The sequence below is a fragment of the Lepisosteus platostomus genome, chromosome 8 (genome assembly GCF_059453375.1).
Source record: "Lepisosteus platostomus isolate fLepPlt1 chromosome 8, fLepPlt1.hap1, whole genome shotgun sequence".
In the NCBI taxonomy this organism is placed as follows: domain Eukaryota; kingdom Metazoa; phylum Chordata; class Actinopteri; order Semionotiformes; family Lepisosteidae; genus Lepisosteus; species Lepisosteus platostomus.
The window spans coordinates 19477738-19492324 of record NC_142618.1 but is presented as its reverse complement, the minus strand read 5'-3'; the positions used below and the strand labels follow the sequence as shown (position 1 = coordinate 19492324).

Here is a 14587-nt window from a genome sequence, read left to right as displayed (position 1 = left end):
GGATGAAGACGCCAAGGCACACTCTCTGTAGTCAGGAAGCAGTGTTAAATGAGGTGCAGATTGAGGAATAAGGTTTAGAAATAGAAATGTCTGAGATTCAGGCTTGAAGGCTTTGAATGAGATGGATGCTAACTTGTTCCTGAAGCCAACACTGACTTAGAAGGAACTCTTAATGTATTAAGAATACATTCACTGAATGTCTGAACAGACTGATCTTTTAGATGCAGCTGTAACGTTATTAAACATACTGTAGCTGTTCAAAATAAGCAGAAAAATATCAGACTTTAGTGGCATTGAGCCTGAGCTGCTGCTATAAGAGTGGGGTCAAGTCCTGATATTAAACAGTGTCTCAGTTAAATCAGTTCTAATTTTGTTTAAAGGGGCATTGACCCATTAGAATATTCTAGCTACTGTATAGGCCATTTATAATTGGTAAACTCAGACAAACTGTTTGCAAAGATTCTTTTAAGAAGATGAATTCTGAAGCGCTTAAGTGAGATTTACAAGACTTAATTAGGATTATGTTTCCCCTGGTGTATTTATTTCGGAATCAATATTTATTTCAGAACCTCTGTTAGGTTCGTAGGTCGGGCAGTGAATTTCAATCAAAGACTCAAACTTGAAGATTAAGGAGCTTTCAAAGTCAGGAATAAAGTCACATAAAAGCATAAATTCGGAGCAGGATACAAAAGATACTGAAGTCTTTGAATAGCCCTGTGACACACAGTTTACGTGCATGTCACCACAGAGGCACTGCTTAGATCAGTCTGTCCCTCCAAACTGAACAGCCAGGCCAAGCGGAAGCTGGCGAGTGATGCCACTGTGAGATCAACACCTTTGAAAGAGCTCCAAAGAGTGGAGGAAATGTGCATCAGTAAAAAATGTCAAGAGCAGTTTGAAAACCAGCCTGTATTTTGGCAAGGAGGAAGTTATTACTATAAATAAGCCATCCGTAAGCTCAGATGGAGATGGAGTGTGAAACAAAGCAGCTGAGTGAGATCCTGCTAAAATGAGGTAAAAGGTGCTGGGGTCAGGTGACACCAAATTGGAACATTTGGGTCTGCAAGACAAGTGCTGAGTTTGGAAAAGACCCAAACAACAGCACATCTCCCGGTCAACACCATCAAGCATAGTGGTGGCAGCGTCATAGTGAGTGGATACTTTTCAGCAGGGACTGGGAAGTTTGGCAGGATTGAAGGAAACATGGATGGAGCAGCGTACTGGCAAGAACTCGAAGAAGACCTGTTTCAAACCGCCAAAGACTTCAAACCGAGGTGAAACTTGACCTTTGAACAGGACAGTCTATAGCACAGGGCCAAAGCTACACTGGAGTGGCTTCAGAATGAGAAAGTGAATCTCCTTGAGGGCTCCGAACAAAGTTGTTCCCATTGAGAATCTGTGGAAAGACTTGAAAACTGCTGACCGTAAACAACATACGAGCCGTCCGAGAGAACAAATCTGTAAAGAAGATTTGGCAGAAACCAGCCAGTGTGCAAAGCAGGTAGATACTTACGCAAAAAAAACTTGCATCTGCAATTGCTGCCAAAACAGAACAGTTGGCACAAACCCAACATAGAGCATCACTCAGTCAGCACCATCCCCACTGTCAAGATGGCGGTGGCATTATGCTGTAGTTCCTTTTCTCTTCAATGAGGACTGAGAACAGGATGGAGTAAAATACTGGCAAATCTTAGAGGAAAACCTGTTTCAGACCTAAAACTGGAACAAAAACTCACCTTTCAGCTGGATGATGATCCAACCCACAAGGCCAGAGCTGCATTGGATTGACTTGAGAATAAGGAAGTGACTATTCTTGAGTGGCCCAATCAAAGTCCTGAATTGAACCCTGTAGGGAAGTTGTGGAAAGACTTTTTAGAGATCTAAGAGAGTTTAGAGGGTTTTTAGAGACTTGCTGAAAAAGACGTGTGGCTGTAACTGCTACCAAAGATGCTTCCACCAAATATTAAGTATGCAGGTCTGAATAGTTATACAAACAATACATTTCATTTTTTGCTGATATTTACTGTAACTTACAGTGTAGTGAAGAAGTACTGTAAATACACCATCTAGGATTTTACATTTTAACACATTTAGAGATATTTGATCTTCATCTACTCCTCACCAAGTCCCAGTAGTAGATCAAGCTAACCTCATCTGACAAATAACATGCAAATTCTCCTTTGTCATTAAAAATCAGCCAGTGTAAAAAGTAAGTGCACCCTTAGGTCTTCCATCTCAGTTAAGACGGTATGCAGAATCAGGCGCACCAAAACAAATGATAAGTTGATCATCAGGAAGTGCTTGCTCATTTAGAAAATAACAACAGAAAATGTGTCTCACTAATGAAAACTATTCATTTTGATGCTGAAACATTAAGAAACCCTTTCTTGCTGATCCATCCTAAGTTGAAGTGGCCAAAACATTTAAATCCACAACTCGTTATAGTAACAAAAGTGCAAAGAACATCACAGAAACAAGTTTTTTTTAAGCTAGACTAGAAGTCACATTATAAAAATTAAAATCCACTGTCATTTTTTTTACAAACTTCAATACAAAAATGAAAAAAAAAATCAAGAATAAAAAGCCTGCAATTCTGTTGTTCTGTCTCTTTATTATTACCAGATAGTGTCAATAACAATTCAGTTAGTTTTCTCTCTTAATGTACAGTATGTGCTTTTCAATGTGTAAAGCAAGCAATAGGACCCATCTCATTATACTGGAAACCTCTAAGGTCTTTCGTAAAACAGACGTTTCCATCTCACATAATGGAGTTTGTAGAGAAAGTTCGGGAGGGAGGACAACACCCAGGTTCAATCAGACTTGGCTGTCAGTAGTTAGCAATCACTCCTGATGTCACTCCCTCTCCTAAACACTATAAATACTGTACATGATCCCCTTCTCTCCCTCCGTCTTTCTCCATCCCACCTCCACCCCATCTCCACCCCTGCAGCTGCCCCTTGGTCACTCCTGGTCACTCCCCTCTCTGCAGGGGGGTCCCGGCCTCCTCATCCTTTTCACTAAACCCTCCATAATCCTTTTAGTACTCTTAATTCTTGGGTGGTGTTATTCCTGGTGAAATAGATAAAAAAATTGGAATACAGTTTCTCTTCAAGCACGAAAAGGCCACCCATTCAGAACATTTGGATTAAAAATACAGCAAAACACAATGTGTTTTTAATTGTGGAATTTTGTTTTCAAAACTGTTTTCAGCAGATTCATTTGAAGTCTAAAGTTCTCTGAAAGGGTGGTATGCAAGGCTTCTGGGAGTTGGTCTCTGCATGCTTAGCACTTCCTGTTGTTGTTTTTCGTGCTGCACACTGAGGCGTGCTGGCTTGTAATTTGTAAAAGCGTTCTGACTTGGAGGCAGATTTTGCACATCGTTATTATTCATGGTCAAAGCTGAGTGAGATGGGGAATTTTTAATTGAACCCTAAATTTAACACAAAGTTTCTAAACCGGTGCTGTTACAAAATGTAGTAATCTATGGCAATGAATTTATGATTTAATGTATTTGTTATATCCGAGAGGAACTCCATAGGGATTTTTCATATCTATTTTTACTGTTAAAAATGTTTTTTTAACTTAATGATTGACATATAAAGCAATAAATAGATTCTTCTTCTGCATTTTATTGTCTATACAATTTCTCCTTGCGTATTGTTTGTATACTGTGTGCAGTCTTTGATTTTTTAAATCTTATACAATATACAGTAAGATACCTGATATCTGTTAGTGTTTGTATAGTTTGCAGATGGATGAAAAGTTTGTGACTTTCATCCAATGCACTTTATTTTCTGTTCTGGTGTATATTCCTCTTCATCATGATAAATATTAGGAGATCTGTCCTGCTTCTTACAGGAGGTTTTTACCGGAGGAGAAGCAGTTGATGATTTTGCAATTGTTCCTCTTTCAGTTGCGCTTCACTTCAATTATTCTATAAAATTGGTATGAAAGATAAACACAATCAGCACATTGTGGTTATAGGAATAGAAAGGAAATCGTATGTTCAGCATAACTGAAAATGCAAACTGTCCAAAATTCTTGGATACCTTGTGTCTGAACAAAAGTGTGGTTTTAAAATAGCACCAGATTTGCCAGATTTGCAGATTGCCAGTGATTAATTTCTGAATAGAACGCCTCATTTGACAGAGACGAGATATCAGAGTGCAAATTAAAAATCGCCTTCAGAGGATTGACCATGATGGCAAAGGAAATATGTATTTTCTATATATGTTTGTTTATATGTATTTTTGCTCATAATCTGATGTTCTGTATCGCCTCAAAAATATAGATAAATGTAATGTTTTTCCTTATAAAATGAAAATAATGGAAACACTATGTATTGTCACACCATAGCTCTCAGTTATTTATTAGATTTATATCCACTGGCATCAGATCGCAAAATGTTATTTTATGATTTCTGAATGTCAAACATGTTTTCTCACTTGAAATGTTATCTGCAAAATGTCAAGATCACTCAACCCCGCAGCAACGGAGAATAAGATTTTTCCATTGAAGTCTATGTATTAAAAAATAGCTATTTGAATTTTTTTTTCACACATAAATACCTTTAAAGGATTTTTCAAAGAAAAAGATGTTTCTTCAGATCCAGTGCACTGTGGGATAACTGAACACCATAAAGCAGTCCGGGATATCACATTTCAAGGGAACAGTGGGTGGAAACAAATGATGGGGAAACCTTTAACTATGTACAATGTTATCTGATTATCTCTGAGGAACAGTTATTGATTTTACTACCACAGTTTACCACACTAGCTGTTTTGATTAATTGATTATTTAAATTATTATTTATTTAATAATTTATTATTTTATGAATTTATTAGGCGGACACTTAACCCAGAGCCACTTATATCTTTACCCATTGATGCAACTAGTATTCTCCTGAGGCAGTTGCCGTGCGCCCCACCACAAATTTGAACCTCATCTTGTTAGAGCCCCGACTTCCCTCACCACTGCTTTACTTTACAAATGCCTAAACAAAAAAGAACAAATATCGAAACTGATGCTAGTTTTTCTATCCCTTTTTAAACCTGTGCTGACACAGCAGAATGTCAGCTATGTAAGGCTTAGTGTATTACAGAGTTTCCAGAAAATCACTATATAAGTGTAAGCAATTATTATTAATTATTATTAAACTCAATGCAGAAAATGTAACATACAATCCCAAACACATATCTCCAAATCCACCTAAATATAAAACAATATCTGTTTAAAAGTCTTTTCAGATTTAACTAACTTGTTAAAACTTAATAGTATTTTTGGTGCAGTAGGTATGAAGGGGAGCTAACGTTAGGGTTAGGATTTCTGTTAAATTTAGACTTCAATTCATGTTACAGCTATGCTGATACTTGAATTAAAGACAGATCTGGACTTATCGTATTTTTTTTACCAGACTGGAGATGAAGAAACAGAGCGTGTTAGGAGAAATGTTAAGATTTCAATAAAAATAATATTATTATTGCCTTAATAGAATCTAGCTTTTCATTTGTTTCCGACTTAGTGCAAGTAACCTTCAGGCATGTTTTTAGTAGAGCTGTTCAGTGTCTTGGAAAGCTGAAGTGAGAATTCTGCTCGAACACCACCAAGGTTTTGAATTTTACTTTTCTGTGTGTCCAAATTGTCATTTTGTTTTTGATGTTCAGATGAAAAAAAAACAACAGCATTTATTCACTTTCCTTACAGAACGCAGATATCAGGAATGTGTAATTTTATTTTTGATGCTCTTAAAGATGCTTTACGATTCCCTACGTTTGCAGTAAGAAAGACATACATTACTACGGCCTGGTTGTCAGGCACAGTTACAAAGGCAGCAGCTGTATCAACAGTCTCACTGTTCTTAACAATAACTTCTGTAGCCTAGCTGTCAGCTGATGTAAAGAATCCAATCAATTCAGCAGTGCAGGAAAGGAAACAGATTTTTGGTTTTGCCTTAATCTGTTGATATTTCCAAAATCATCCAACAAATTAGTTCTGAAAACACAAATAAACTGTAAACTCTGATTATTTTTCTTTGCTCCAGTTTTCACCAAACATGTCCACATTAGTAGTAGGAGTTTATTTTTGAGTTTTGCAACATAATTCTGTCCTCATGAAATCACTTACCAGGCTTTGACAAATGCATCTATTTTTCTTGTCCACACAATAAAGCTGAAAGAAATTTGTAGTTTATATTTACTTTTCTTTTCAGAAACTACTAGAGCCCCACATCTAATTATTTAAGCTGTGGCTACCTATACTCCCAGTAGATGAGACATTAATTCATTTAGATCCATCGTAAACAAAACGTCTGTGATAAATTTGTGTGAATTCATGTCTCATCTACTGGGAGTAGGAGCTATAATAGAACTATTTATGTCTTCATTTAAGAACACTTATGATAAAACTTCTTTCTTTTAAAAAAATATTTGATTAAGAAGGAAACCGGTGACAATAAGATAATAATGCATTCGTAACAGATCAATTTATTTTCAGTACACAATTCTGAAACGACTGTAAGGAGTAACAGTAGCCAGCAAAGAGTTAATAAGAGGCAGGGGGAAACCTGATGCTAATTAAGTCTAAGGAATTCCACATACTGTGGAGCTCTTCAAATCTCTTCCGTGGAGGTCAGAAACGGTAACTGGGGAAAAGTAACCCAGTCGTCTAATTTTGTAAATATTTGCCGACCACAGGCAGGGCAGCAATTAAGGAATTCCAGGTAATTTTCCTTTACTCTCTTTAAATATCACACCATTCCCCCCTCGTCCTAAGATCATTAATAGATACGGAATGTGGATCAGAACTGGAATCAAGATGTTTGGAATTGGGTATGACTGTAACGCAATGTTGTATGATATGAAGCAGCTATTGAAAGACAGGGTAGTCTGGTACTGTAGTTTCGTAGATGAAATTGAAGCGGTGGTGTATTCCGTACATTTTTAAAGTATTTGACTAATGTATACTTTAATATAATTTGCTAGTGTTGGTATCGGTACTTGTTCTACAAAACTATTAAGTGTAGAAAAAAAATATTCATGGTCTGTGTCTGATAAAGGTTTACTTTATGGATGTCAAACTAGATTTTCATATTTCATGTGGATTTCATAATATTAGGCGTTCTTTCAAGCTTAACTTTAAAAACAAAATTGATATTGTAATAAGATTGTCATTGTTTTAATGGCCATAGGAATAGTGAACGATTAACGTACTTGTTATATTACTTTTAAGGGGATGTTTAACTCTTCTGTCGCATTACTTTTCAGAAAATAAAAAAAGGAAACAGAATATGACTATTTCCAAAGCCCAACTTTTTCTTATGCTGTGCACAGTATTACTACCTGGGAATGTGGAAAATGTCGCTGAGATATGCAGGGGGGCTCACTGTTACGGCGCGGAGACCGAAAACGCCAGACCCTGTTCCGGGACTCACTGCTCGGGGCGATTAAGACCTCGGCCGTACGGATCGGCAACGCAAGGCAGGTCGGCACAGCCCGTCCCAGCCCTGCACGGCGCCCATCCACTCTTCCCGTCAAGGACGACTGCGGGTCCCAACACCATTCCCCACTCGCCACGTGGAGGCAGCGAGAAGACGAGGAGCGGCGCCGCGGACGGCAGTTCAGGATGCACGGGCACGGACTGCGTCTCCCCGGCTTGGCCAACCAGCAACGACACCCGGGAGTGCAAGGGGATTGAATGTAAACTACCCGTGAGGATGCGGCTGAAGCCCAGACCTACTAAAGCGCACCAGTGCGTGGGCGAAAGTTGTCCCGGTGATGCCCACGGCCAGCCCAGTCCGGTGCACATCGCGGACAGGGCTGCCCAGTTTCTCGGGGAGTTCACTGACTTCGGATATCCTCCGTCGGAATTTGGAGGAGCTCCCCTGGGTGTTCAGCTCACGTGCGATATTAAACCAGGTTAATTAGATACGCTTTTCAATTTGGATTTCAGTTCACGGAGATATAGCCATATACTGTATACATAAGGAACAAGTAATAGGTTTATTCCATGCTGAAAAGAGAAGAAAGAAAACACAACGTTTCGGCTGTGGAAGAAGGCTCCACAACCGAAACGTTGTTTTCTTTCTTCTCTTTTCAGCATGGGATAAACCTATTACATGCTCCTTTGCAGCCTAAGCATGCTGCCACAGCTACCCACCTGAACCACTGTGTAAATATGATGGTTTAGATTAATGACTGGTCTTCTCTAGTGCAGAGAAGTGCAGGGAGATGTAGAATATCTCCATTTAAAATGAGAACGATATTTGTACTTGGAAATCCGTTTAGTTTTTAATGTATTTCTTCAATAAACTTTAATGCTTTACTGCAGTGTTATGAGAAACGTGAAAGGAGTAAGAAGGAGATGTTTTCACAAACTTAGAAATTTAAAGCAAGTTACCTTACCTAAATGACTTAAAACAATTCGTCATGAGTGTTACCTTACCTAAATGTTACAATAATAAAAACTGGGTAGCACGGTTTGAAGTGCTTGGAAAAGAATTGGTAAAGTATATATATATTTAGTGGAAACATTTTCGTGAAACGTTATTATTGTTATTATTTAAATATCTTGCGTGAATTCATTGTTAAGGAGTGCCAGGCTACGTTTGTATGCCCTTAAAGAGCAAAAAAGACATTTCTGCTTATGGTAAATAAACACTAATTAAATATAATGGAATTCATATTTTGATCGTGTTAGTATTTTGAATTGAAACACATGGCAATATTTTCATCTGGACTATATACGTCTTGCTATGAAATAATAAAAGAATATTTCTCAAGTATTATCCTAGTCCAAAAAATAGATTGCTAACATATGCACATGACAGTATTTTCTTTGATTACATGCCCAAAAACAGCATCTTTGAACTATACATGAAACAACTTCTGCAAGCAGGGACGTCATCATTTTTCTGCTAGGATATTCGGCGTTCAATATGTACTGCAGCTGAAGTGGACAAAAATAACAGGTAACACATGCCTGGAGCCTAGCAGTCATGATGCATGAAGAACATGCACACCACAAACAGTTTCATTTACTGACAATTCTTGAAAGAAAAGGCATCTGGGATATTTTTGTTTTGAAGTCTGCTTAATTACTGGGTTTTAAAAGAAAAACATAAAACAATATCATTCATTGGTTTCCTGCTTGTAAAGATCACATTTAAAGTGCAAATGGATAATACATTTTCTCCCTCATTATGTAAGAAAGATCTGTTAAACAGTTTTAATTTGTTTTCAGTTATTACCAACATACTGTATGTTTTAACACTAAAATCAACAAAAATGGGCCAAACATCTAAACAAGTGCAAGTGCATTGGTCGTTTAAAAAAAATAAATAAATGGATTTCATGATCCTACAGACACAGACAATAGTATGTTTCTTGGCCAAGCAATTCTATTATAAATCACGTCAGTTTCATGCTAGTTTGATCCAGTAAAAATGTAAAGATTAATGTCCTTGGAAACTATTACCTTTATTCCTGTTCACTGACCCGTGACATTTCATTATAGACTGTGGCACTGGATGAATCTACCCCAGGAAAAAACAGAAGATAAATCTCAGATGTGAAAATGTACTCTCCTCGCGTTTCAGACTTACTAGCTGTAGCCTGAGTTTGAATGTATTACAGGTTGATGCATTGAGCGATGATCACTTTATCCTTTTTTGCAATGTTGCAGGAGAGAATGAGGTTCCCTCAGAAGACGCTCTCATTCTCCAGCTGCAACTGGCCAAAGGGCAGGAGAAGTTTGTAGAAGCCTTAAAAAGCCAGCAAAAGGTGCTCGCAGACTTGCAGCAGAGACTTACTCATCAGCAGAGCGCACTTCTCAGCCAGCAAAGGGAAATCCTGGAGCAGCAGAGGAAAATGTACGAGCAGATGGATCTCGTGAAGGTGCAGTACAGCATGCTCTTCGAGGCGGTCAAGCAGATGTCTTTCCAGAGCCTGCAGGAAGACATCCAGAGCTATTTTGAAAGCCATCTCCAGGGACTTCAAAATCAGGTCAGGAACCACCTCCAGAAGTCCTATGCTGTGCACAAGGTCGAAGTTGACGCCAAAGTCATCGACGTGGGAACATCTGTGCTAGAGTGTGGTGCTTGCGGAGCAGAAGAGTACTGCAACTTTCAGAGCAACCCCCCCGAGTGTGAGAAATGCACCATGTGCCCACCTGGCTTCTTCTTAGTGTCTGACTGCTCCTTGAATGCTGACCGGGTTTGCCAGGTAATCCATTTTATCAGCTCTGAAGTTCTGTACAATAACTATTTCAAAAGAAGAGATGACTACTGTTTACAAATTATTTTTACACAATAATCTTTTGAACATATTCTTCAAGAATGCTAAGCAGATATTCACAGACTCTGGGTTTTTTATACTGTATATTGTGCTGGTAAAAAAAAAAACATTCACCTGCTTTTTACTATATAAGTTATTTCTGCACAGGATTGCTGAATGAGCACATCATTTTTGTGTTTACAAATTGCTTTACAGTTCTTTGTATTAAAAGATGTTCACAAACTGGATCAAGATTCTCTAACATAGAGGTTACTATTTATCTGACTGAGATAAAGAAGAGACAGGCAAAACAGCAAAACCAGCACCTTTATGAGGGATGTTCTCAAAGGGTTTGTAATAAGGAAGTGAAAATTACTTGAAAACCTTTTTAGAGAAAATCCTTTAATTGTTAAGCTGAATAAAATAGAAAAGCAACACTGGATAAGGTTCTTAGGGAAAAAATCAACTTAATTCCTAGTTTGATGAAAGTATATTTCTCATTTTGTTTAGGACAGAGACGAATGCCTTGAATTGCCAAACTTGTGTGGAGAGCGAGTCAAATGTCTTAACACTCCAGGTAAGTGTATGTGAAAAATCATTTATCACCACATTAATTCATTGTACTTTTCAGTCCTTTAAATGTATATTTATACTTCACTTTTATTAATTTTTTAACCATTATGACACATTTATTTGGAGGACCCTTACAGCTGGGGTAAAGTACATATTTCTATATATCTAGTAGTACATATTATTTAAAAAAAAACAGAATTCTAGGACTGTATTAATTAGTTTGTTGGGAAAAGAAAAATTTGAAAAGACTGAACCAATGCTGTCTTTTCAGTCTTATTGAGCCCTACATTCATTACGCAGGTGGATTCAGGTGCCTCGGCACCTCTGACAGAGAAGCTGTCGCTGGAGTGTGCGGACATGCCCACTTCTTCAACAGGGACCTTCAGGAATGTCAGGCATGTGCAGACTGTGAAGGACAAGCAGTGGCCTTTCCCTGTTCCGCGGTGAGCGACACGGTGTGCACTACGCTGTCCGAGAACAAGCTTTCCGACTCCTGGTCCGCACTGGTCGCCGTGCCTTCGGCCCAGTCCACACCCAGCCGCATCTTCCCAGGCCTGTACCTGGACATTGAGGGCCAAGAGCAGACTGACTTCGTTTCCAGTGAAGACGGCAGACTGATATTTCAACAGCACGGGCTCATATGGGCGGATCACAACTTCGCGCTCAAGCACAGCTGCAGGAACTTCCTCCAGCTCTCCATGAGGCTGAATAACAGCGAGGAAGGGTTCGACCTCAGTGGCGTCCGGATTGAGCAACCCGACGGCAAGCCCTTTCAGAGCGTCAGCGTCAGCAGCACAGCTGAAGTGGAGCCCAACTACACGCTGTCGCTGTTTCTGAAAAGCCCCAACCAGTACTGCAATCAGAGCAAGGACCTGCATGTGTACGATCTCAACACACCCTTCAGTATGCTTTGGCTGTCTCATGACACAGGCGCGGTTGCAATGATAGCACAGATGGCGATGTCAGTGCAGTATCAGACCAACTACCGGCCCGCCTTCAGAGTGATTTCAGTTTCGGACACCTACATGATCAGCCTGTCACACGACAGCAGGGCGGTGCGGTTCACCGAGAGCGGGGTGGTGAAGTTTGTTTTCCAACAGGCGCTGTACTCCATGGGTCACAGCTGTGTCCGGGAAGGTTTCTCCTTGGTTTCTTATCTGAACAGGAATGGGACCAACAGCGAGCTAATGCAAGTGTTCAAACCTGGAGTGAACTACAGAGACACGTCGATCTCCTTGTCGGGAGCAGTGAAGGTCAGCAGCAGGGACACGCTCAGCTTTGAAATCCTTTCCCCCGCGCATTGTAATATCAGATACTTTGGCGACAACTCTGGCATCAGCACGCTGAGCCTCATATGGATTCCATCTGCAGTCTCCACGGCCCTTTCCGCGACTGTCTGCAGAGCCGGATTGCCGACAGGTGCGGTTAGGAACAAAGTGCTGTGCTTCCAGCAGGTCACGCCCAACGAGGAACAGGTTCAGCTCATCGCTTCTGGGCAGTTCGCCCGGAAATATTTCGTTTTCGGGGCGAGTGGGGTGGCCAGCCTGACCTTCCACTTAAAGATGATCCACTCCTGCAATGTCGTCAAGCTCACGCTCCATCGCCAGCTGAGCGACCAGGTGCAGCCCCGGCCTCTCGCGCAGCAGATCGGGGGGCAGATGCCCGAGGGGAGCGAGTGGTCGAGCGTCAGTCTCCGCGCGTCCTTCGGCGTTCGGAATGGCACGATGATTTACATCACCCTGGACTGCACCCGGGGCAGGATCAACCAGATAACTCATGAACGGGGCACCGATCTGTCTCTTCTGTGGGTGTCGTCATGAAGTTGGGGAAGCTCTTGCACACTCCCTCGACGAAATGAAGTTTTGCCTTGAAATTAAACGGCTTCTTGAAACGCAAGTGGATGAGGCACTCGTTTCGTAGACGTGTTTCCACCAAAACCATTAAAGGAAAAGCCTGAGGCTTGGGTCTTCTACAGGTAACAAAAACTGTAATTACACAACGTATGGTGCTGAAAAATATATGCTTGCATATTTTATGGACTGAGGTGTTGTCTGTATTTTGCATTTCCATTTTTGTGCCTTATTTCTACGGGTGAAATGTTCCTCTTGGGCAGTGGTTCCCACTCCTGGTCCCGGTGACCAACACAGCTGTCAGGTTTCTGTTCCAGCCGAGCCCTCAGTGACACAATCATATCCTTCATTGCCTGAATAAAAAGTTTCATTTGAACTGCTTGTTCCCAGCTCTTGGACAGGTTGGAATTTGAAGTTGAAATTTGCAAGTGAAATAAAATCCCAAACTTGTGACTTGAAACAAAATGCAAACATTCATTTTTAGCACCTTCTTAGATCAAGTAAGGCTTCAATGATCTAAAGACGGTGGGAGGGAATGAAAAGCAGCAGGTGTGTGGGTCACCAGGACCAGGCTTGGGCACCACTGCTCTAGAGGAATGTATAGTATTGCAACAAAAACAACATTTGCTACCTTTAAGTTGAAGATTTTACTGAAGTACTGATTCTTTCAAGTACTTGAGCTGGTTGGAAAATGACCAATTCTCCCTAAGGGAAAGTGAAGTTAAATGCTGATTTTTATCTTCCACATTGCAGGGCTTATTCTGACATTTGTTTTGCTGCTGCTCTATTGGCAATAGATTTATAAGGCAAAATGCACATTTACTGTAAGTAGGCATTGTAATGTACTCAGAAGAAAAAAAAAACATCAGCTTATAATCAGTTGTGTTTTTGTGTATTTACTGTGTGTTGATATCGCATTTACAATGTGCTGTATATTATACAGTCACTTACACCAATAAATGGAATGACTTGTCTCTTCCCTGGGATGACAGATGAGTTCACAGCCACTGAAGAGAGAGCTTGTTGTATGTACACTGAGCAGAAGATTAGCACAACAGAAAAAAATGAAAACTTTTTGATCAATAAGTAAAGTAATCCAGAAATGTCCAGTAATATTACAACGTTTTTCCACCCGGGGATCAAGGAATCCCTGGGGATCCTCAGGAACTATCCGTGTTTCACTCCCAGTTTTTAAAAGTGTGGAAAACCAACATCATCTCATAAAGAAGCCCTTCTTTGACAGGATGTACAGGGGATGTGCAACTTCATTTTTCATTATAAATGGTATCATTATTCATAAAAATGTACAACATGTTTTGTTTATATTGGGGTCCTTATTGAGAATAATGTCTTGAAATTGGGGACCCCTCCCAACCAGATTATTTGAGAATAATCATTCCAATTCTATAATTGTTATATAATTATTTTTAAATGTCTGGGCATGAAGAAAATCCAGTCACTTGTTTGAAGCAGAATGTAGTTAAACCATAACAGAATGAATTTTGATGAACCTCTACAGTAGTTGTTAAAGGTATTTTATGGTATTGATTGATTTTTATTTTAGTCCAAGAGGAGATAATATATTTAATCGCGTACTTTAAACATGTAAAAACATCCAAATTAAATTACAGGTCTGTGAAAGTCACAGACATGATAATACATAATAATACATGATAATAAAGTCATGATAGTACACAATGATATAATATAATTAACAACTCACAAAAATCTTAAGTTAAAAAAATAAATAGGTGCTTTAAAACATTTCTGTTTTTAATAATCTTTTCCACAAATGAGTCTCACCCTAAATTAGTCTCACCCTACTGTATCATAATACTATATAAATCTATATATGCATTTTTATATCCTGATGAAGGTTCATATCATGCTGAAACA

The 14587-nt window shown here is 39.5% G+C and overlaps 1 protein-coding gene across 1 annotated transcript; it reads left to right on the top strand.

Annotated features, from left to right (window-relative positions):
* Window positions 1–6483: 6483 nt before the first annotated feature.
* On the top strand, window positions 6484–13699 carry nell3 (NELL (neural EGFL like) family member 3). The gene is made up of 5 exons (XM_088642766.1): window positions 6484–6718; window positions 7263–7913; window positions 9679–10217; window positions 10779–10845; window positions 11142–13699. The coding sequence occupies exons 2-5, from the start codon at window positions 7286–7288 to the stop codon at window positions 12659–12661; spliced, it is 2754 nt and encodes a 917-aa protein (XP_088498892.1). The 5' UTR covers window positions 6484–6718; window positions 7263–7285; the 3' UTR covers window positions 12662–13699.
* The last annotated feature ends 888 nt before the right edge of the window (window positions 13700–14587 follow it).